The sequence below is a fragment of the Solanum tuberosum genome, unplaced genomic scaffold (assembly GCF_000226075.1).
Source record: "Solanum tuberosum cultivar DM 1-3 516 R44 unplaced genomic scaffold, SolTub_3.0 scf00743, whole genome shotgun sequence".
NCBI classification, from domain to species: Eukaryota; Viridiplantae; Streptophyta; class Magnoliopsida; order Solanales; family Solanaceae; genus Solanum; species Solanum tuberosum.
In genome coordinates this window covers 124,987-147,237 of record NW_006239654.1, presented here as the reverse complement: position 1 = coordinate 147,237, position 22,251 = coordinate 124,987, and the positions used below count along the sequence as shown (strand labels likewise).

At 31.0% G+C, this 22,251-nt stretch overlaps 1 protein-coding gene and 1 long non-coding RNA gene across 2 annotated transcripts; one reads left to right on the top strand and one right to left on the bottom strand.

Moving 5' to 3' along the window:
- Nucleotides 1-402: 402 nt before the first annotated feature.
- LOC102583297 (uncharacterized) lies at nt 403-4,014 on the bottom strand. Its single transcript, XR_368942.1, has 3 exons — nt 3,952-4,014; nt 3,829-3,848; nt 403-486 (listed from the first exon to the last, which is right to left on the bottom strand). It is a non-coding gene; the product is annotated as an uncharacterized lncRNA (long non-coding RNA).
- A 10,607-nt stretch (nt 4,015-14,621) lies between these two features.
- On the top strand, nt 14,622-21,319 carry LOC102582969 (WD repeat-containing protein 3-like). The gene is made up of 12 exons (XM_006367141.2): nt 14,622-14,983; nt 15,319-15,534; nt 15,647-16,726; nt 16,822-16,944; nt 17,471-17,652; nt 17,743-17,974; nt 18,057-18,266; nt 18,767-18,895; nt 20,008-20,076; nt 20,442-20,564; nt 20,812-20,862; nt 20,945-21,319. The coding sequence occupies exons 1-12, from the start codon at nt 14,747-14,749 to the stop codon at nt 21,110-21,112; spliced, it is 2,820 nt and encodes a 939-aa protein (XP_006367203.1). The 5' UTR covers nt 14,622-14,746; the 3' UTR covers nt 21,113-21,319.
- Nucleotides 21,320-22,251: the final 932 nt, after the last annotated feature.

The following is a 22,251-nucleotide window of genomic DNA, read 5'->3' as shown; positions in this document are numbered from 1 at the left end:
CATTCTTAATAGCAGCTGCATCATCATAAGCCGCCATATCAGCTAGAAGATTTTGTACAAGAGTACAACATTTCTTCAACAGTTCATATGTTGCTTTTTCGGCACGAGTTTTAGGATAAAACTCTTCTATTTTAGTGCGCACTTCAGTTAATTGATTCTCAGCTGCTTGGAGAATGTCATAATTAGCTTCTGTAGAGGAAGCTTTATAATTGTTTCTAGCAATAACAATATTGTTTGCAGCTCGATCATAGGCATGAACAATTCCAGTACCTGCTCGCTTTCCTCTCTGTGGGGTCTAAGTATGGTGGCTGGATCAAATAAAATAAAATTAGTTAGCTTTTAAATAAAGTATTTTTATGTAAAAAATTGTAAATTGCTAAATTAAAGTTTACTCACCGCACAATCACCCGCGTGTTGAGTAAACTCTCCAACTGATGCAAAACCTTTTGCATTGCAATAAAAACATTGAAAGTTGTCCATAGTTTTCTGGAATACAAGATATTATTAATTCTTTTCACAATTTTTAATTAATTATAAAATCTCTTGAAACTTAATTATTCACCTTTTTGAAGCATTTGTCACAGTTTGGAGAAAGAAATATTTATGACACTATGAAACAAATAAACCATGTTTGCAATTTCTCAGTAATCTATATCTTTTTCTCTTTTTGTCCTAAAAACAAATTTTGCATCTTCCGACGTTTTGGACTTCTGTTGTTTTCAATAAGTTGGTGTGATTGAGAACTACTTTTAATCTTATTGAGTTTTCCTTTGCACATATTTGTCCTTCAATTCTGTTGTCTTCCCTACTTTTATGCAGATTTTAATCTTTATTACTGTTCTATCTAGCATGCGTTTTCTCTAGCTGTTATGTCTGGAAGTGGTTGTTTAAGAAAATCATTCATGAATTTATTGTCCTAGTACTTTTCGTTTTCATAACGTTTTGGAGCCGTTGAAATGCAGGAGGTTGAGTATTCTGGTGGAGGTTTCCTTTGAATTAAACAAGACAGAAGATCTTGAATTTGGCCAAGATAGAAATTACACTTCTTGAAGCAGTAGTTTGACAATATTTTCTTGATGCAATTGAGGATAAAACTCGAGATACTTATCGTTCATTTCTCTCACGATATCTATCATTATCGTCTCACAAACTGCATGATCACTTTCCTATCTTGCTTATCCTCTCAAGAACCTATGTTTCTTGCAGCCATGATGTTCTTTTGGAGTAATGTTTTCTAAGGAACCACTTTTATGTCATATAGCTATGAATACTTATCTATGATAGTTGAAATTCCAAGCATTCCCACATCAATTCCAAATTGTGTGTATTTATTATTGACTGTTAGCATCTTCAATATAATGGGTAGACCACTTTATACTGTACATTTAACAACTCTAAAACTTAAACATGATCAACATGTTGTTCAGTTTTTATGCATGTTGCTTTTTTGGGTCAATATACTACCTAGTACTTTCTTCTAAAAGATTTTTATTCAACATCTACATATTTTTTTATATCATATAATATGACTCTAGATAGGAAGGAGTGGAGGTCTCGTATTAAGGTTGTAGGTTAGTAGGGCTAGCGTGTTGTCTTCCCTTGCAAGGGTATGGGTTGTTAGCATTTGGAGTAGACATAGCCTTATGTTGTTTACTGCGTTTCACGCATCGCATTACTTTCTTGTTGTTACTGTCTCATTTGTTGATTATACGCTATCGTTTGTATTGGCTGTTATGTTTTATTTATATCTCTCCTGTCACTTAGATTTGTTGTTCTTGAGCTGAGGGTCTCCCGGAAACAGCCTCTCTACCTCCACGAGGTAGTGGCAAGGTCTGCGTACAATTTACCCTCCCTAGACCCCACCTAGTGGGATCTCACTGGGCATGTTGTTGTTGTTTGGAATATTACGAAGAGACGTGTGTGAGAATTTAGTACATATAAATTAGTTAATGAAAATAATATCCCATGCTATGTTCATGTATTCTGTTTTTGAAAAAAAATATTTGAAATGTATTATCTAAAATATTTGTATGGTTATAATTCATTAAGAATAAAATGAGAATTTTTCTATTTATGAAAGGGTGAATATCTATGGTTCATAGTTGAGGAAGAACTTTGATTTTTGAAATCAAAGTGTATATATATGGAAGTGTAAGTGATTTTCACATTTTATATATGGAAAGGTAATACTATACTTTTTTTTAGATAAAATAAAATGGAAAATACATCACATAAATTGAGAAAAAAATGGCTCAAAATACACAATTTTTGGTAGAAACTATTGTAACACACTTCAATTTTGCGGGGTCATTATTTTAAAGTGAAACTACTACCTCCTTTAAAAGTCGAAACCATTTTTTTGTCCAAAGAGTAAAATACACGCATCTAACACTATATTTATGATTTAAATATTTTTTTCTTTGAAATTTCCCTACTTTTTCTATATTTTTCTATTCTTTCTAGACCTTCTTCCACCATGAACACTCAACCTATCAATTTAGATCTACTTTCACCTTAAAATTCAATTAAAACTTTCTTTTAAACCAAATCAATAAAAACTCCAATGAGAAATTCAAATCAATTAAAAATTTATTTTTTATCACCGAGTTGTTGTAAAAATATTTCCCGACAATCATTTCAATAAATACGAAATTAGGGACTTCAATTTTTATTTTTTTGAGTTTCGAGTATGAAGAGAACAGATGAAATCAAACAAACTATAAATCATCATCGATTTTTCAAGAAGAAAAATAAAAAACTAATATGTTTAAGAATATTTGAAAAAGATCTCAAAATTTCAAAATCAACCATAATAATCTGGTGACAGAAATCAATACCCATAATGTGTTAGCCTAATTATCTAAACTATAAATGGTCTATTTTATCCATTTAACTACTCACTTTAAAATAAGTAATTTAAGATGGGTAAATTTGATTAGATACTCATATAAATTACTAATTCAGTTACCCTTAATCATTTAAAAAGAAACAAATTTAACAATATAAAAAGGAAGACATGATATATTCATCAGTTTGGTCATTTAGACATGACATATCTCTCTTTGTAAAAGTTGTTCACATATATTTCTATTATTATAAAAGTGGCTCACATATATTCATATGGTCACAAAATGGCTCATATATATATATATATATATCCTTTTCAACTAACGGGATTTTTAATTTTAAAAAAATTCATGTAGAGGTATATATATAATCCTTCTAGCAAAGTTTAGAGATATATTTAATTTTTTCCACACATGAATTCTTTTTTAACTTATTTGATTATCATTGTTTGAGTTTCTTATTTTTATTTTTTTCTTTCATTCGTCAGTGTAAAAATAAGAGAAATAAAAAAAGTCTATATGAAAAAAAGGAAAAAGTAAGAAAAGAATTTAAAACTGTTTTTATTTGCAACACATTGTAATTTAAAACTATTTTCTTGCAAAAATATTGTAATTTACTTTTTTATTCGTGAAAAGAATTTGGGACACTTATAATAAATTTTACAAGAAAATCAGTTGAAAACTAAATTTGACCATCAGGTACTTGTAGAATAAAAAATATATCAGAATTAAAACTTTTGTCCTCAAACACATATATCAGAATTAAAACTTTTGTCCTTAACACAAACATATTAAATGAAGAAGAAAACTACTTGTAGAATAAAAAACATATCAGAATTAAAACTTTTTAAAATGTTCATGATCTTAAAGTAATTTATTTATAAAATATATTCTAAGATGGTATATAATAAAATATATATTACAGTATTATCATATTTAAAAGTAAAGAGATTACATTATAAAATAAAAAAGGACCACATACCTGTTGGTTTGACGAGGATTCTGGCAATGAAATTTATAAAGCAAAATAGAAACAATTAATTATAAAAGGTCAAAATATAGAATAATCCTAAGATAAAATATTAAAAATTAATATTTTACTAACCAGAGTAGTCCGACAAACGAAAGCGGTGGATAATGAATGACAGTCGACGAATCAATAACAAAAGTTAAAATTACTTTGTGTGAGACATGTTTATGTGTCTGAGGCATATGCTAAGTTATACTTTGTGTGACATATTCTTTTGATTGACAAATGGATAAATCTTGCACTTCCCTTCCTTCTTTTATCTTCTTTCAGAATATTTTTCTTTTCATAAAATATTTTAAAGGATAATAATTTCTTTTTCATTTAATGATTGTCTTTTAACTTTATATTCTGTAAAATATTATCATCCCCTTCTTTTTTTTAAAGAATTTCTGATAAAAGTAAATCATTATTTAAATCAATCATCAAAATACAGTAAAACTTCTATAAATTAATACTTGGTAAATTAATAATTTCTTTAAAATAATATTTTTCTCCAGTCCCAACTTGGGCCAATGGAAAAAATCACAAATTTCGATGAGATAATAAGATAATATATTTCCAGAAGATCCCTATATAAATATATGGTCCCATTAATATCATAAATTAATAATTCTTTAAAAGTACAAATATATCTAAGACAATTTAGTAAAATATGATTCAATTGTGTTCTGTTTTTCTTAAAATTTAAATCTAGTTGAAGCTTATCTCTAACTTTTCTTAATGCATTCAAGAGCTCCGATATTGTCTTTTCGAACTGTACCATAAAATTGTGAAGAGTTATAGATGCGAAAAGTGCTTCCTTACGCATAACTGGTTCCAAAGGTATAGTATAATCTTCAACTTCATCATCAACATTATTTTTTCCTATGATATCCACAATTTCTTCTACGCTCTAGATCTCTGAATATGTATCACTTTCACCCGAATAATCTAACAGGTTATTGATATCCATTCTATTGTGGTAACCAAGATCATTAATCATGAACTCAAGTTCATGAATGACGTTTTGACAAGTGCATCATTCAAATTCTCCGAGATTGAATCCCCCGAACGAATTTTATAGTGTCGAAAACAATTTGCTATTGTATCTTGCTAAACATTTGTTGTCCAAGTAGGGATTGCAAAATTGATAGCATCCAAAACATTAATCTTTGCTTGATTAGTTTGTCCCACTTCATAGCCTTCTAATATTCTACGATAAAATCTATTACGATAATACATCTTGGAAGCTTTTATTATCCAAGCATCATAAAAGGTTGAATTTTAGATGTCATGTTGGGTGGCAAGAAAAATAATTCAACATTTTGTAGTCCTTCAATATTTCTATTATGAGCTACACAATTTTCTACCATAAGCAAATCTCGTCTACCATGCATTTTGTGGTCAAACCAACGAATATATTCATCAAAAAACACACTTGTTATCCATATTGTTTTGTTTGCATGATAGTGATAATTCAATAAATATGATACTGCACGATAGTGACAAAATTCAATAAATATGATACATAAATTAGTAAGATACAATGATTTTGATGTATTCATTGTACTTTATGTATAGTATTTTTTTTATGTGATTACAATAAATATGATACATAAATTAGTAAGATACAATGATTTTGATATAATCAAAATTAACCTTCATTAAATCTTAAACCATTTTTTAAATTAATAAATATTAATTTATCAATTAAATAATATCTCTATAAAATAATAAAATTTCATGGTCCCACCTATATTAATTTATAGAGATTTTACTGTTGTATGTTTTTTTTTTTTAAAATTACTAGGATCTCCAATCGCATTGATTTGAGTGTAACGACAACCCCCTTGAACATGTTGTGTGGCTTGATCCTCTTCACCCATTTCAACTGGCAACTCTGCCTTTCTCAACAACACATACCCTCCTACCCGCAATTAAATCTTTCATTGCATGAAACAAGTAAAATTTCTCAGAGACTTGACATTTTTCAAAGCTCAACTCAATCCTACGACTACCTTCCTACATACGGCCCATAGGCGGCTTGCGTAGGACACTGCCTCAACAAAAAAAATTGTAACTTTTCCTTTTCAATTCAACTTTCAATTTTCGAGGTGTTACAATTATAGGTTAATAGCATACATGAATCCTCTAAATAGAAACATAACATAAAAGAATTAGAGTTGTTTGACTGAATCTATTTAGCAATATTCTACCCAATAAAAATAATAGGGAAAAGGATCTGAAAAATACTTTAACTTTGGCCGAAATTGTTATTACGATACCAAACTTTATGGAGGACCATTTACCCCCTGCACTATTTAATAGTGTATTTTAAAGGTATATATGTGCCCACATGGACACGTTACTATTTATAATTATGAAATATTTATGATGTCCACATGGGCACATATATACCTTTAAAATACATTATTAAATAGTGCAGGGGGTAAAAGGTCATTTCCAAAGTTTGATATCGTTACAACGATTTCGGTCATAATCTAGGGGGTACTATGTAAGGGTGCGCATCGGTCGGTTCGGTTCTAGGTGTTATTGGTTCGGTTTATCGGTTTTCGGTTTGTAAATATGTCAAACCGATAACCAAACCAATAACATATTTCTTATCGGTTTTTGGTTAATCGGTTTATGGTACTTAACGGTTCGGTTTTCGGTTTAACCAATAAGAAAATACTCATATATATTATATACACGATAAGAAAATTTTCAAATAAACCATATGATTTTTCCAGCATTTGGCATGAAAGTAATAATCATAAAAGTAACAATCATTTTCTTGCAAGTTTAGACACTAGACACATTCAAAGGAAAAAGTGTGAAAGTAACAATCGTTTAATCATTAACAATAAGACTAGTAAATTTAGTATAATCTTATTGGGTTATCGGTTTAACCATTAACAAAAATTATAAAACCGGAAACCGAACCAATAACCCAATAAAAAATTTTACAAAACCGTTTAAAATCCGTTAGCCCAATAACCCAATATCAATAAACCAATAGTGTTTTTTTCGGTTCGGTTTATTGGTTAAATAGGTTTTTGCACACCCCTAGTTACAACAATTTCGATCAAAATTCAAATATATTTCAGACTTTTTTCCCAAAACAATATAAATATGAGAAGATATAAACTTTTACATCCAAGCATTCCATGTACTGTTTTTTAAGAAAAAAACATATATCTCCAACAAAGAAAAAACACTCCGTTTCAAGCTCATAAGATTTATGGCAGTAAATTGTCGTGAATCTCATTTTGGACAAAATTGAGGTAATAGAAGAAGATCCCAAAAATTCAAAATGTAGGAGCTATAGTTTATCCACCAAATGGGGGTTTGACCCATTAATTCTCTCTTTGTTTTTCCTCTTTCACAACTTTTCTTCATACACAAACAGTGAGACAAGGATTAAGAATGGAGTTGTGAGGGTTGGCAAAATTGGGAATCACAAGGTTGAGGGGTTCATTTTAATAAATATTCTCATGAAAATAGAACTTAATTTTATAGGGATAAGTGTCTGAAAAATACCTTAACTTTGGTCAAATTTTCTGTTGCGATACTAAACTTTCATAAGGACCTATTACCTCCCTAAACTATTTAATACCGTATTTTTTACCCCCCTGAACTATTTAATAATGTATTTTAAAGGTATATATGTCCCCACGTGCACACATTACTATTTATAATTTTGCATTATTTTTTATGTCCACGTGGACAAATATATATATGTTTAAAATACGGTATTAAATAGTCTAGGGAGGTAATAGGTTCTCATAAAAGTTTAGTAATCGCAACAGCAAATCCGACCAAAGTTGGGGTATTTTTCAGACCCTTATCCCAATTTTATATATACAATGTTATTTTCTCATATAATTTTTTGACAAAGGAAACTCCGACCTCCATTTAGATCCGCGCTTAACCTTGATGATGAGAGAGTATTTTCAAGGGGCGTATAATCGTTTGTTGCCGGCCTCGATAAGGGCAAGGTAAGTATATTCAAATTATGTATTTATACATTTAGGAATTTTTCAGAATTTCGTTTGTACATTTCGTTGCCATATAAAATTTTCAAACCTCCATTTGTATATTTCGTTTGTCAATATACAAACAGGGTAATTTATTATGATTTTTTTCATAACTTATACAAATCAAATGTCTCAACAAATGGTATACAAACAGTGGCGGAGCTAGAAATTTTAATTAGGGGGTTCAAAATCTGAAGAAATAGATACACGAAGTAGACTAAGGGGGTTCGACATCTACTATATATACCTAAAAAATTATTTTAACCATGTAAAAATAATATAATTTTCTGCCGAAGGGGGTTCGGATGAACCCCCTAAAGATATGGTGGCTCTGCCACTGTATACAAATAGTTAGGGTAAACATATACAAAATTTGGATTTATACCGTTAGAAATTGAATTATACAAATTCTGAATTTATACAACTAGAAACCGAATAGCAAATTTAAGAAACTTTAACCGGGAATCATAAATATCTGAAATTATAGCTATGAAGAGTAATATACTATAAATATTTGTCATTTTGCGTAATTTTTTCTAACATGAACATAAAACGTAGTAATAGGAGAAAAAACGAGGAAAAACATAACTTAGGTTTTCTTTTTCAAAATCAATATTGGTAAGGTGATTTTTTTAGGATAAACTATTTCATTAGGCATACATCACTACCATATATACTAATTTTACCTCTACTTTTAAACAATTACATATATTATCACTTTTAATATTCTATATCATATATTATTGAAGATACAATCAATACCCATATCCTTAAAACTAGGATTGATTAATTATCTTCACATTTAAACTTCAAATCAGTGTTTTAATTAAAAACATATATTTTTATCTTAGAGAGTATGAGTTAGGATAAAGCTCAAACTCTAACTTTTCCTCTTCCTAAGAGTCAAACTTTACCTAGAAGAAACACTTCATTAAAATGGATGCTCACAGCTTGTCAACACACACATCAAATTCTTAGCCTTTGATTTTCTCACACTCAAACCAATTCCCCATGAGTCCACCATTTTTTCTCGCAAGGGGAAACACCTTTCGCTCACAAAGACAATGGGTATCGTTGTAACCAAAGATTTCAAGCCCAATAGATTTATCAAATTCGATATTGACGATAGTATCATTATTGAGATACAATTATATGTATTTAGTTTATATCACTGTATCTTATTAAGTGTGTATGTATCTAATGAATAAATTGAAAATTTACGTATCATTGAAAATTTACGCATGTTATTATGTTTGAGTCTTTTTTTAATTTTTAATTTTAAGTAATTAATTATTCAATTTCAAATTATCATTATATTATTAAACTAATACTGTATAACATTTCTTTGTTGGCATATGTATTCAACTTCAAATATTTTTAAAGTTATACATTATATTAAAAGATTATCACTTTTAAATATAAATTTTGATAACAATTGCTAAGCTGCACGTATACTAAGAGTCTGTTTGACTTGAAAATATTGGCTGAACTTTTTGTTCTTCATCAAACGATTCTATAATTTTATTTAAAATGTATTTCTCTAACTTCTTTTTAGATGCCATATTAAAGTATTCTTTTAGTTTAGGAGTTTTTTAATAGTAAAAAATAGTCGGTTTAGGAATTGAAGCACTTCTTTCATGTTTAGGGGTGTCTTTGCTAGGATGGAAAATGTTTTCCTAAAAAATATTTTCTTGGAAAACATGTGGATTTCTAACTTATTTTCTCATGATTGGTGAGTAGAAAATATTTTCTGGAAAATATTTTTTAATGTTTGGTTGGTGAATGAAAAATATTTTTTAGAAAATATCTTTTATTTTTGGCTTGAGACTAATAAATACTCTTTACGAAAATAATTTTTAATCCGAAAATCAACCCCGATAATTGATCTAGGACCCGACCCCAACACCCAAACTAGGACAAGACCCCGATGACCGTTCCAAAATTTGATCCTGAAATTTGACCCAGGATCTGACCTAGGAAAAAAATTTCAAAAACAATTTTTTCTTGGGAGGGGGGGGGGTAGGGAGTAGGGGTGGTAGAGATTGGGTGAGGTAAAAAAAATCTTAAAAATTGAAACACTTTTTAAAAATAATTTTTAATTTTTTTATTCTTTTTTGTTTGACAGGGAGGAGGGGTTTAGTGGTAGGGTCGGGTACGGGGTATGAGTAGGGTAAGAAAAAAATTATAGGATGAAGTAGAGTTTTGGAAAATATTTTCCTTAATTTTGAAAGGAAAGTCATTTTCCTTAAATTTGAGGAAAATGAGTTGATTTGGAAAACATTTTTCAAACATTTAAGCCAACCAAACATGAAAAAATTGGATCCATACCAAACACACCCTAGGAGTCTTCTCTTTTGATTTTAATATTTAACCAATTAATTATTCAATTTTAAATTTGTTATTATATATTAAACTAAGGACCCGTTTGACCATAAATATGTTTTGGAAATTTTTTGGGAATCAATGTTTAGCTATATAATTTGTCATTATTTGACAATATATTTGGCGAACATCCAAGTTCCCAACTTTTAGCTAGCGTTTGATCATAGATTTCCAAGTACTTTAGCAAATATTATTTGGGTGAAATTTCACCATGTGTTTGACCATAGTGTTTGGGAAACATATTTCACTTTTTTAAGAAATATGATTTATACCCATAAGTTTTAAAAACTATCAAAACTAACAATAAGTTTGGATTACATAACACATGACTTTGTTACCCTGAGCCGATTGTTCATCATTTTCATCAACAACCATATCATCACTTTCATATTCACTGCATATTCCATCACTACTTTGATGTTCAACGTAAAAAATTTATGTAAAACAACGCAAGCAACTACTATAGAGGGTGTTTTTGTAAAAGATAAAAGTTTGGTATAGAATTTAAATTATTAAAAGTTCCCAAATTATGAGATTTGGCCCAAATACTAGTTTTTTTCTAATATTTGGAAATTTGGGTTATTTGCCAAAAATATTTGCCAAATAATGACAAAGTGTATGGACAAACACTATTTGCCAATTTTTCCCCAAATTTTACTTGAGTTATTTGCCAACAATATTGGCCCAAATTCTAGTATTTGAGAATTTTTAATAATTTAAAAATTATCCTAAACTTTTATAGTATTTCTTTTATAAACACTCATCATCTATAGTTTTGGTTATATCCATATTTTATACAATTTTTATCCGAGGTTGCTCTTCGAAGTCACCATTACAAGTAATAATAGTAGTTTTTCGTATACAAATCAATGATATTTTCCTTTTGTTTTTTTCCTCTTTTTTTCAAATTCATATTAGTTATGTTCGTTGTAATGAATTTTCACGGAACATTTTCATTATAAAATGATAATACAAACTTACGAGTATTTTTAATAATTTTTAGAACTTAGGGGTATAAATCATCTTTTAAAAAGTCAAATGTTTCTCCCAAAATCTATGATCAAACGCATAGTGAAACTTCATCCAAAAATGGCTTGCCAAAAATATTTAAAAATTTATGACCAAATGCTAATATATAGTAAAACCTCACTAAATTAATATAGGTGAGACCATGAATTATTATTATTTTATAGAGATATTATTTAATCAGTAAATTAATATTTATTAATTTAAAGAGTGTTTTGATATCGCAAAATTCGTTTGGGGATGAAATCTCAAAGGATTTCAATGAATCCACTTGTGAAAACGTCATTCATGAACTTGAGGTCATGATTAATGATCTCGGTTATCGCAATAAAATGGATGTTAATAACATGTTGGATGAGTGAAAATGATACATGTTCATAGGTCCAGAGCTTAAAAAAAATTGTGGATACCATTGAAAAAAATAATGTTGATGATAGAGTAGAAGATGATACAATACCTTTGAACCAGTTAAAATTAGGAATCACTGATTACATTTAGAACTTCTCACAATTTTATGGTGCAGTTAAAAAAGACAATATCGAAACTTTAGATATAATAAGAAAAGTTAAAGAAGAGCTTCAACAAGATTTAAATTTTAACAAAAAATAAAACACAATATAATCATATTTCACTAAATTGTCTTAGATATATTTGTACTTTTAACGAATTATTAATTTATAATATTAATGGTGTTGGGTTATGAAGGTGATTAGGGCGTCATACGGAAGCTTACAATTACAAATCATAAGATGATAAATTAGACGACGCATAAAAACATACTAAAGATATAATATTATTATAGTTTGGTCAATCAACCTACATATTGAAAACTAATACTAAAAAAACATAAATATGTTTAGGAGAAAATCTCCCCATAAACTAAACTTTTAAACGACTACATTGTGGATGTTATTGTTATTGTGTTAGAAGAAAACCTATATTTATAGAGTCCTAAAACCTTTTCTTACTAGAAAAGGACTAGCTACTCCAAATCTTTTCCTAAAAGAAAAGAATAAACCAAATATAAAAGAATATTATATTTTCCTTTCAGAAAAAGTTCAAGTATTTATAGTAATACTTTGACTTTTCTTTAAGGAAAAAAATAAACTTCAAATAAGGTAAGAAAATCAGGGCAAAACCCTAACAAATCTCTTCTTTTGGCTGAATTTTCTTGACAAAACTTGATCCGTCTTCTTCATATGCTTGATAATCTTGTTCTTCACAAAATCTTCATGTATCACTACTGCTTATCATGATTTAAAAATTGATATGGGTTAAAAATTTGAAGCAATGTGTTAAAAGTTATGAACAGGGTTGAAAGTGGAGCTCATGCGTTAAAAGTAATATGCATGAGTTGAAGTAGGGCTCATGCGTTAAAAGTAAGATGCATGAGTTAAAAGTGGAGCTCATGCGTTAAAAGTAAAGATATACTCCCTCTGTCCCATTTTATATGAGGTAGTTTGACTCGGCACGGAGTTTAAGAAAGAAAGGAAGACTTTTAAAATTTGTGGTCCAAAATGAATGATAGAAATTTGTGTGGCTGTAAATCATTTCATTAAGGGTAAAATAGACATTTTATAGTTAAATTGTTACTTAATATGGAAATGTGTCATTCTTTTTGGGACTGACTAAAAAGGAAAGTGAGTCATATAAAATGGGACAGAGGGAGTATGAGTTAAAAGTGGAGCCCGAGCATTAAAGTTTGCAGGGGTTGAAAGTTGGAGCTCATGCTCTAAAGTAAGCATGAGTTGAAAGTTAATTTTGGTTTAAACGATGGAGCAACAGGATATTATTGAAAATATATTTTTAAAATTTTCTCCACATGTAGTAGCACAAAAATCTTTATTATCATCAACTTTGTTGCAAATTGATTTGAAACCACTTGAACCTTTCTTCAATCTTGTTGAACCATTGGATCATTGAACCATGTGCTCTGATACCACTTAATGGGTTATGAAGGGTGATTAGGGCGTCATGCGGAAGCTTACAATTTGCAAATCATATAGTTGATAAAACAGATAACAAAAACTTATACTAAAAATCAAAATATTATTATATCAAAACTAATATAAAGAAAAATATTGAAACTTTAGAGAGAATAAATTTCCTCATAAACAAGACTCTTAAATGACTACATTGTGGATGTTATTGTTATTGTATTAGAAGAAACAAACATATATTTATAGAGTCCTAAAACTTTTTCTTACTAGAAAAAGACTAGCTATTCCAAAACATTTTCCTAAAAGGAAAGAATAAACAAAATATGAAATAATATTATATTTTCCTTTTAGAAAAAGTTCAAACATTTATGGTAATACTTTGACTTTTCTTTAAGGAAAAAAATAAACAAGACTCTTACACGACTACATTGTGGATGTTATTGTTATTGTATTAGAAGAAACAAACATTTATTTATAGAGAGAATAAATTTCATCATAAACAAGACTCTTAAACGACTACATTGTGGATGTTATTGTTATTGTATTAGAAGAAACAAACCTATATTTATAGAGTCCTAAAACCTTTTCTTACTAGAAAAGGACTAGCTATTCCAAAACCTTTAAACAAAATATGAAATAATATTATATTTTCCTTTCAGAAAAATTTCAAATATTTATGGTAATACTTTGACTTTTCTTTAAGGAATTTTATTTTTCAAATAAGGTAAGAAAATCAGGACAAAACCCTAACAAATGGAACCATATATTTATATAGGGATCTTCAGAAAATATATTATCGTATTATCTTATCGAAATGCGTGATTTCCCCATTGGCCTAAGTCAGGACTGAAGAAATATATTATCTTAGAGAGATTATTAATTTATCGAGTATTAATTTAATAAGGTTTTAGTGTAATAGAATTAGAACAATATAATTTAGTTCAAGAAATTGAGAAGTTGATATAAGTTATAATCCATTTTAATATGTACATATTCAAAATTTTAATCAATATTATACCTTTTTTTGGAGGGCTGTTTTTTTTTTCTAATTTTGCAAAAATATTTTTGTTACTTTTTTCTAGTTATTATATACAAAATAATAAATAAAATAATCATACATAAACGTAAAATAACAAAAAGATATTATATAAATATAAAAAATAAATTTCTTAAATGAAATAATATATGACTATGAGTGTTAGCTAACAACGTAGAAGAACGTAAAATGGCGTTTTCTTGATTTCTTCTGAAAAATGCTAAAGAAAATAAAATAGTAAAATATTATCCTTTTTTATTTTTTTACGATAAATAATTAATTTATTTTTGGTTGAAATTTGGGTGTCAAAGGCGGCATAGGAATGTATAAATAAAAAAAAGTATATTCCAAAACCCCTGATAAACTTAAACCCTAACAGTCAGAGCATTGGAGTTTGGAATGTATCAATATAAATTAAAAAAAAGTATAATCCAAAACCCCTGATAAAGTTAAACCCTAACAATCAGAGCATGGTGAAATCGTATCTCCGGTATGAACCAGCGGCGTGTTTTGGGGTTATAGTATCGGTTGAATCAAAGATTGCGTATGATTCGTCCGGCAAACACTTGTTGGTGCCGGCGTTAGAGAAAATTGGCATATGGCATGTGAGGCAGGGTCTTTGCACCAAAACCCTAACTCCTTTACCTTCATCAAACTCAAAAGCCCCCTCTAATGCTGTCACATCAATTTCATCATCATCATCCCGCGTAAGTCGTCTTCATTTTTTTAGCCTCTGTTTTTTTCTTTCTGTGCCGATAATTGCTAAACTTCAGTTGTATTCAGCTAAACCAGCATCCTTTGTTCTTATATTCTGCCAGAACCAAATAATGTTAATAAAATAACATGAAAAATGGGTTCAAAATGTAACGCCTTGCAAAAATATAATAATAATTTGGGGCGTAGGAAAGCACGAAAGCTAAACCTATTCAGTGTTTCGAGGTCAATGGCTTGGTTTCATACTCAATGTTTCATAGGAAAAGATTGTGTATGTTATGATTTTTTTCCCATTGTTTTAATAGTGATAAATTGGACATAATTGCAGATAGCTAGTGGTTATGCTCAAGGAACTATTAGAATTTGGGATTCCGAGAAAGGGATGTGTGAAACCACATTGAATGGGCATAAAGGGGCTGTAACGGCACTTCGATACAATAAGCTTGGATCATTACTAGCATCAGGAGGTAAAGATAATGACATTATTTTGTGGGATGTGGTGGCGGAGACTGGTCTTTTTCGCCTTCGAGGGCATCGTGATCAGGTTCATGAATATCTTCAAACAAACTAGGAATAACGTACTTCCATTTATGACTTCATCGTGCCTACTTGTGAATTTTTAAATTTTGTTCCATTGCCAACTGTGTTGCTTGCAGGTTACTGATCTTGTTTTCTTGGATTCTGGCAACAAACTCGTCACGGCTTCTAAGGACAAGTTTTTGAGGGCATGGGATCTTGATACTCAACATTGCATGCAGATTATAAGTGGTCATCATTCTGAAATATGGTCCATAGATATTGACCCCGAGGAAAAATATCTGGTCACCGGTTCTGCTGACCCTGAACTTCGTTTTTACTCTATAAATCATGAAAACAAAACAGATATGAATAAGGAGTTGCCTACTGAAAACAAATGGGAAGTACTTAAGTCATTCGGTGAAATTCAGCGGCAAAGCAAGGATAGAGTTGCAACAGTGAAGTTTAACAAGTCGGGAAACCTGCTGGCTTGTCAAGTTGCAGGGAAGACGGTGGAAATATTCCGTGTGCTGGATGAGTCTGAATCTAAATGCAAAGCAAAAAGAAGAATCAGTAGAAAGGAGAAGAAAGCTGCCAAAGAAGGCCGTGAGGCAACGGAAAAAGGAGAGACGGATATTGAAGCTGAAGGAGGCAGCAATCTTGTTGTTACAGTCCCGGATATCTTCAAGCTTCATCAGATCCTATGGGCTGGAAAGAAGATCTCCTCAATTTCTTTCTCCCCAGTTACTTCAAAGAATTCACTGGCTACCTTAGCTTTGTCTTTGAACAATAACTTATTGGAATTTCATGCTATAGAAAGCAGTTCAACTACTAAATTGAGTGCTATTGAGATTCAGGGGCATCGTGCTGATGTCAGAAGTGTGACTCTCAGCTCAGATAACACTCTTTTGATGTCGACTAGTCATAATGCAATTAAAATATGGAACCCTACAACTGGTTCTTGCCTCCACACAATTGATTCAGGATATGGTCTCTGTGGACTGTTTGTTCCGGGCAACAAGTATGCTGTCGTTGGTACAAAGGGCGGTACTTTAGAAATTATCGACATTAGAAGTGGTACTTGTGTGGAAGTAGTGGAAGCCCATGGTGGTTCTGTTCAGTCAATTGCTTTAATTCCAGATGGGACAGGTTTTCTCACTGGCAGTGCTGATCACGATGTTAAATTCTGGGAATTTCAAATCGTACAAAAGACTGGTGAAGTACGTAAATTTACTCTTCTTAATTGGCATTCTTACAACTACGCCTTTTGTTTCCTGCTGGTAATTAGTGATGTGTTCTATTTTTCGATATACAGGTGTATAAGCATTTAACTGCATCTCCTGGAAGGAGCTTAAAAATGAATGATGATGTTTTAGTCGTGGCTGCGAGCCCTGATGGTAAATTAGTTGCTGTTGCTTTGTCGGATAACACAGTAAAGGTAACGGTCTAACAAATGCTGCTTGTCGTATCAGGTTTTTAAGGCTTTACAATAGTGTTGTTCACCATATCTTTATGTTCAATTCTGAGTTTGATTTTACTTGTTGCTTCTTATTTACCATATGTTTATTTTTGATGCTTTACGAGCTACATCTAAGCTTATGTATTAGAAAAAAAAAACAGTTTTTTTTTTTTTTGATAATGGTAACTTTTTCTTCTATTTATCCACAAGTATACTACATCAAAGTAGTCCCCCTTCCAAAAGTATTACAAACTAGACTGACTCCATCTGTGCCTTTTGTCACAAATAGTCTAAAACATCAAAAAGTTCTTCTGCCTGATATGGATTTTGTTGTTACACTTGGTAATTTCCCAATGTTTTAGTGTTGCTGTCCCTGATATGGATTCTATTATGAGACGTTGCAAGATGAAATTAGTTGTTTTGTTCCTACTATCTGCTGGTTCGTTAGGAGAGACATGCAATCTCTTGTGTTGAAGTACTCAAAAATTGGGATATTTATTTTCAGGTCTTCTATATGGATTCACTCAAGTTCTTTCTTTCGCTCTACGGTCATAATCTTCCTGTATTCTGTATGGATATTTCTTCAGATGGGGATCTTCTTGTAACTGGCTCCGCGGACAAAAATGTGAGAATTTGGGGTCTAGTTTTCGGGGATATTCATAAGTCACTTTTTGCGCACGCTGACAGGTGCCTCATTACAACAGTAATTACTCTCTAGTATTATAATATTCAACTAGCTAACAATTAATAAATGTTGATACTCTGTTTTCATGGCAGTGTCATGGGAATTAAGTTTGTGTGTAACACCCATTACTTTTTTAGTGTGGGAAAAGATCGCCTGGTGAAGTATTGGGATGCCGATAAGTTTGAGTTGCTTTTAACTCTTGAAGGTCACCATGCTGAAGTTTGGTGTCTTGCGATTAGCAACCGCGGCGATTTTATCGTTACAGGATCACATGATCGTTCCATACGACGTTGGGATCGTACCGAAGAACAACTTTTTATTGAGGTATTATATTGTGTGTCTCAAATACTGCATCAGTCTTAGACAGTTAAAGAGAGTAATTGTAAATTGCTACTTGGAATTGCAGGAAGAGAAAGAAAAGAGATTGGAAGAGATGTTTGCATTAGAAACCGACAATGCATTTGAGAATAAGTATGCAATAAAGGAAGAACTTCCAGAAGAGGGAGCTGTGGCTTTAGCGGGGAAAATGACACAAGAAACTCTTACTGGTACAGATTCTATCATTGAAGCACTGGACATGGCAAATGGGGAACGGAAGCGTATTGCTGAACATGAGGTTTCCTTTCTGCTACCTGTAGCATCTTCTTACTGTTCTTCCTCCACTGTCTGTTTTTTTTATGAGAATGAAGTTAAAGTAGAGTGGTTTTAGCTTTGATGTAATCTCTTTTATAAACTGAAACCTACTTGATACAAAATTCATAAGTTTATTAGATTTATAAAGAAAAAATCACATTGGACGTAGGGATAATTAGGCTCTGACACAACGTCAAGGTGATACTGTATCGCTGAGTTATATCCCTTCCACACCCCATCGAGAAATAGATCTGACTAATCCTAAGCCAAAGGGTCGATAAACTCAATGAATGACTAAATAATGGTGGCCAATAGAGGTTGTTATCTAAATATACATGTCTTTCCCTTCCTCTCCTTTTTCTTCAGAACTGGGTGGTTGGATGTGGAGTGTAATACATTGCTAGTTCATTATAAAAAAGGAAACATTATCAGAAATTTTGACGTGGTAATTTCTTGACTAGCGAATAATGTTTGTATATGTAGGTTGAAAAATTAAAGGGCAGAGTTTCAGCATTCAGACCGAATATTCTCATGCTTGGGCTTTCTCCGTCTGATTATATTCTTCGTGCATTATCTAGTGTTCATACTAATGATCTGGAACAGGTGTTGTTGGTAAGTGTTTGTTTTCAGTAAAAAATTCATTATATTTAGGAAATTCATTTTTTTCAGTAATTGCTTCCTGACCTGAAGTGGTTTTTAACTGTCTCAATTCAAATGTCACCTAGGCGATTCCGTACACTTGAGGCTAAAGCTTTGACCATGTATATTTTATTGAGCTTAAGTCTGCGTGGACACACCATGCCTGGATGTGTTCTCCGGGTTAGGTTTATTTTTTATAATGGGAAGCTTTTTGGTCTATCCCATTTGACTTTTGATGGTGCATAATAAGAGAGAGAACATCTTTTCGAGGGTACTGACATTAGTTTAAAACTATCCCAAATGGAAATCTTAAGTTCAATCTGAGAGGGTTCTATAATTTTTCCATACCATTGTCTTTTGTCGTTTATAATTGGTCTCTGTTTTCTATGTCATTGGCCATTGCCTCTTTGAAGCTTTTTGAAAAGAGGATTCTTGGCAGTGCTTCAACTAAACAATGTCTGCCTTGATTGTCAAATGACTTAAAAATAGATTAGACCCTTCTTCCCGTAGGTGTAGATTAGACCATTAGAGGATGGATACACATGATATTTGTTATTAGATATAATCAAGCAATAATTGAACTTCCTGCTTTGATTATGGACACTAGTATGTTTCTATTCCTAGAGAGCTTATCTGTGGTTGAAATGGAGTCTATTGAACGCGGAAGGTTTTGACATCTTTTGCACAAAACTTAACCAAGTTTACATGGTTGTGTGGTTTACTCAAAATTTGTTATGTGCCTTGAATCCATCCGTCCACATGGAAGGCATCCCAAATGACCTTATGTGAGCATTCCTACCTCATATCATCTAGCATGTGTTAGCGTCTGACATCAATTAAAAACCTAGCTTTAGTTTATTTAATCGCTCTAATGGTTGAGATGGGGGTTACAAATCTCACTTGAATAATGTGTTATCCTACTCAATCCCACAGAATCCATACTTCAACTTTCCAAGCTTTGCACATCAACATTTGGTGTCTCTTTGAATTTGTCTTTTTCAATTGAGTTTAAATGGTCTATATTCTGTCAATTTTGATTTTGTCTTCACATATATATATTATATATATATAAATAATCCTTGCAGGCTTTACCCTTTTCTGATAATTTGGAGCTCTTTTTGTACCTGGAGAGTTGGGCCTTCATACCAGATAAGGTTAATATTTTCTCTCAGGGATGTCGAATTTTGTTGCATTTATGTTATAAAACAAATATTGTGCTTGAGCTTTTGAAAACAAAATAATTGCAAAGAATCTTCTCATGTTAAGGTCGATCTCCAAAGAGTAGATAATGTGTTGTTTCAGTACTCAGTACTTGGTAGCAATCGGCAATTTTTTCCCTGGTTTTATATACAGTTAGGTTACCAATCAGCAAATTCTTGCACGCCCATATGAACTAGGTAGTATTATGTCTTCAAACTTGTAATTGTATCATGTATGCATTGCTTGAATGAAGTTTGTATCTTATGCTGTTTACAAGCTATGTCGAATTTTGAATTTCACAATAGTTATCGTTGTTCAGGTGGAGCTTGTTGGTAATGTAGCAGCAATAGTAGTGCGACTTCATCATCACCAGCTGATTTCAACTGTCTCCGCCAAACCCCTAGTCACCCGTCTAGAAGACAGTGTTCCTCCAAAAGTTAAGGTAAGTTGTCTGAGTACATTTGCTATGCGACTTTTTAGAGAAATTTTATCAAAGTTGAAGATGTTGCATGTCTTTATCTTTTCTAAAAGATGATACGGTTCCAGCCATCTCCATGACTTGTGTGCTGCTACCTGCACACCTCACCCCATTCTACTATCATTTTTATAAACTAAGCTTGTAAATGGAGAAGCACTTTTCTCGATAGGGGATTCTATTTCTGACATGAATTCATGTGTGACTACCACAGGAATTCAAAGATCTCATTGGTGGCAACCTTGCTGCAATGTGTCATCTTGAGGTAGGTTTTTGTGATTTTGATTTTGTTAACTGCTTTTCCAAGTTCACGAGGACGTGAGTATACAATTTTCTGTTTTGCTCAGCAATTGATGTCTATGCGGTTGGGTGTTGTATCTCGAGATGTGAAGACTAAATTATGGGAGATACGCTCATGCAATGCGAAACGTATTGAAGCAAGGGAAGATACAAAACAAGAAAAGAAGAGGAAGAAGAAACAGAAGAAGTTGGATGGAGGACATGTTTGGTCCTGATTTATTTATTATTAAAATAACGTCAACTACACTTATATTGTTATGTTTGTAGCTTTATATATATATGCTTTCACTTCTAAGTTCCATCTGGATGAAGGGTCAGGGAACAATTTTGTTTGTACAGTTTCAGCAAAGTATGCTTGAGTTATGATATTAGTTTTGTATATTATATTGTTATTGAGTTTATAAAGACTTTTGTAACATTAATTAGCAATTGCTTTATTAAGAGGTGAAAAGAGGTCATGAATATGTCTGATTTATCTTTACTCAAACTTGGCTGATTTGTTTAGGGGCAGAGGCGGACTCAAGTGTACATGTTAAGGTGTATCTACGTGTACTAGCTAACGTTGGAACAAAATTATATATAGCTTTAGATATTTGATATATTTCACTAGACACTCTAAGGGCTCGTTTGGTGTGAGGGATTAGAAATAATAGTGATGGGATAAGGAAATAATGATGGGATAAAAAAATAATTATGTTGTTTGGTTGGCAAGTCCGGGATAACTTATCCCGGGATTAATAATTAGTACCGGGATAAGTTATCCCTCCCCATGGGTGGTATAGTAATCCCGGGATAACTTATCCCGAGATAAAATAGGTAAATGACAAATATGTCCCTTTAAATCCTTTTTATACATCATTTTTTACATTTATGTATATTTACATTTTTTTGAATACCATGTATAATAATATTTACTACTCCTTATTTTTATGATAATTATAAATATTTTTCTATTAAAAAATTATACTATATAAATATAATTTTTATTTATGAATTTATTTGACTAATTCTTATATTTATTTTATTTTGATTTCTCATAAATTTTCTTCTCTTTAATAAACTTAAGAGGGAAGTTCTATTTTTAAGCTAAATAAGAAAAAAGTTATATTTTTAAATACACATGGTACTTATCATGGGAATACATAAACAAAAATATTTAAGTTAAATAAAATAAAAGTTTTATTTTAAAAAATGAATAACTAAAGCTCACAAAGAAATATTTAAAAAGTTTAAATAAAGTGAAGGGTAATTTTGTAAACAAACAACTTGTTCTTAAAATTTATCAATATATATTATTTTGAATATAACAAACCAAACACTCAATAAGAAATAATCCCAGGACAACTTATCCCAT

Coding starts and splice junctions, on each gene's coding strand:
- LOC102582969 (XM_006367141.2), top strand. CDS start 14,747: ATGGTGAAATCGTATCTCCGGTATGAACCAGCGGCGTGTTTTGGGGTT. Junction 15,535..15,646: donor TTCGAGGGCATCGTGATCAG/GTTCATGAATAT, acceptor TGTTGCTTGCAG/GTTACTGATCTTGTTTTCTT. Junction 16,727..16,821: donor TCGTACAAAAGACTGGTGAA/GTACGTAAATTT, acceptor TTCGATATACAG/GTGTATAAGCATTTAACTGC.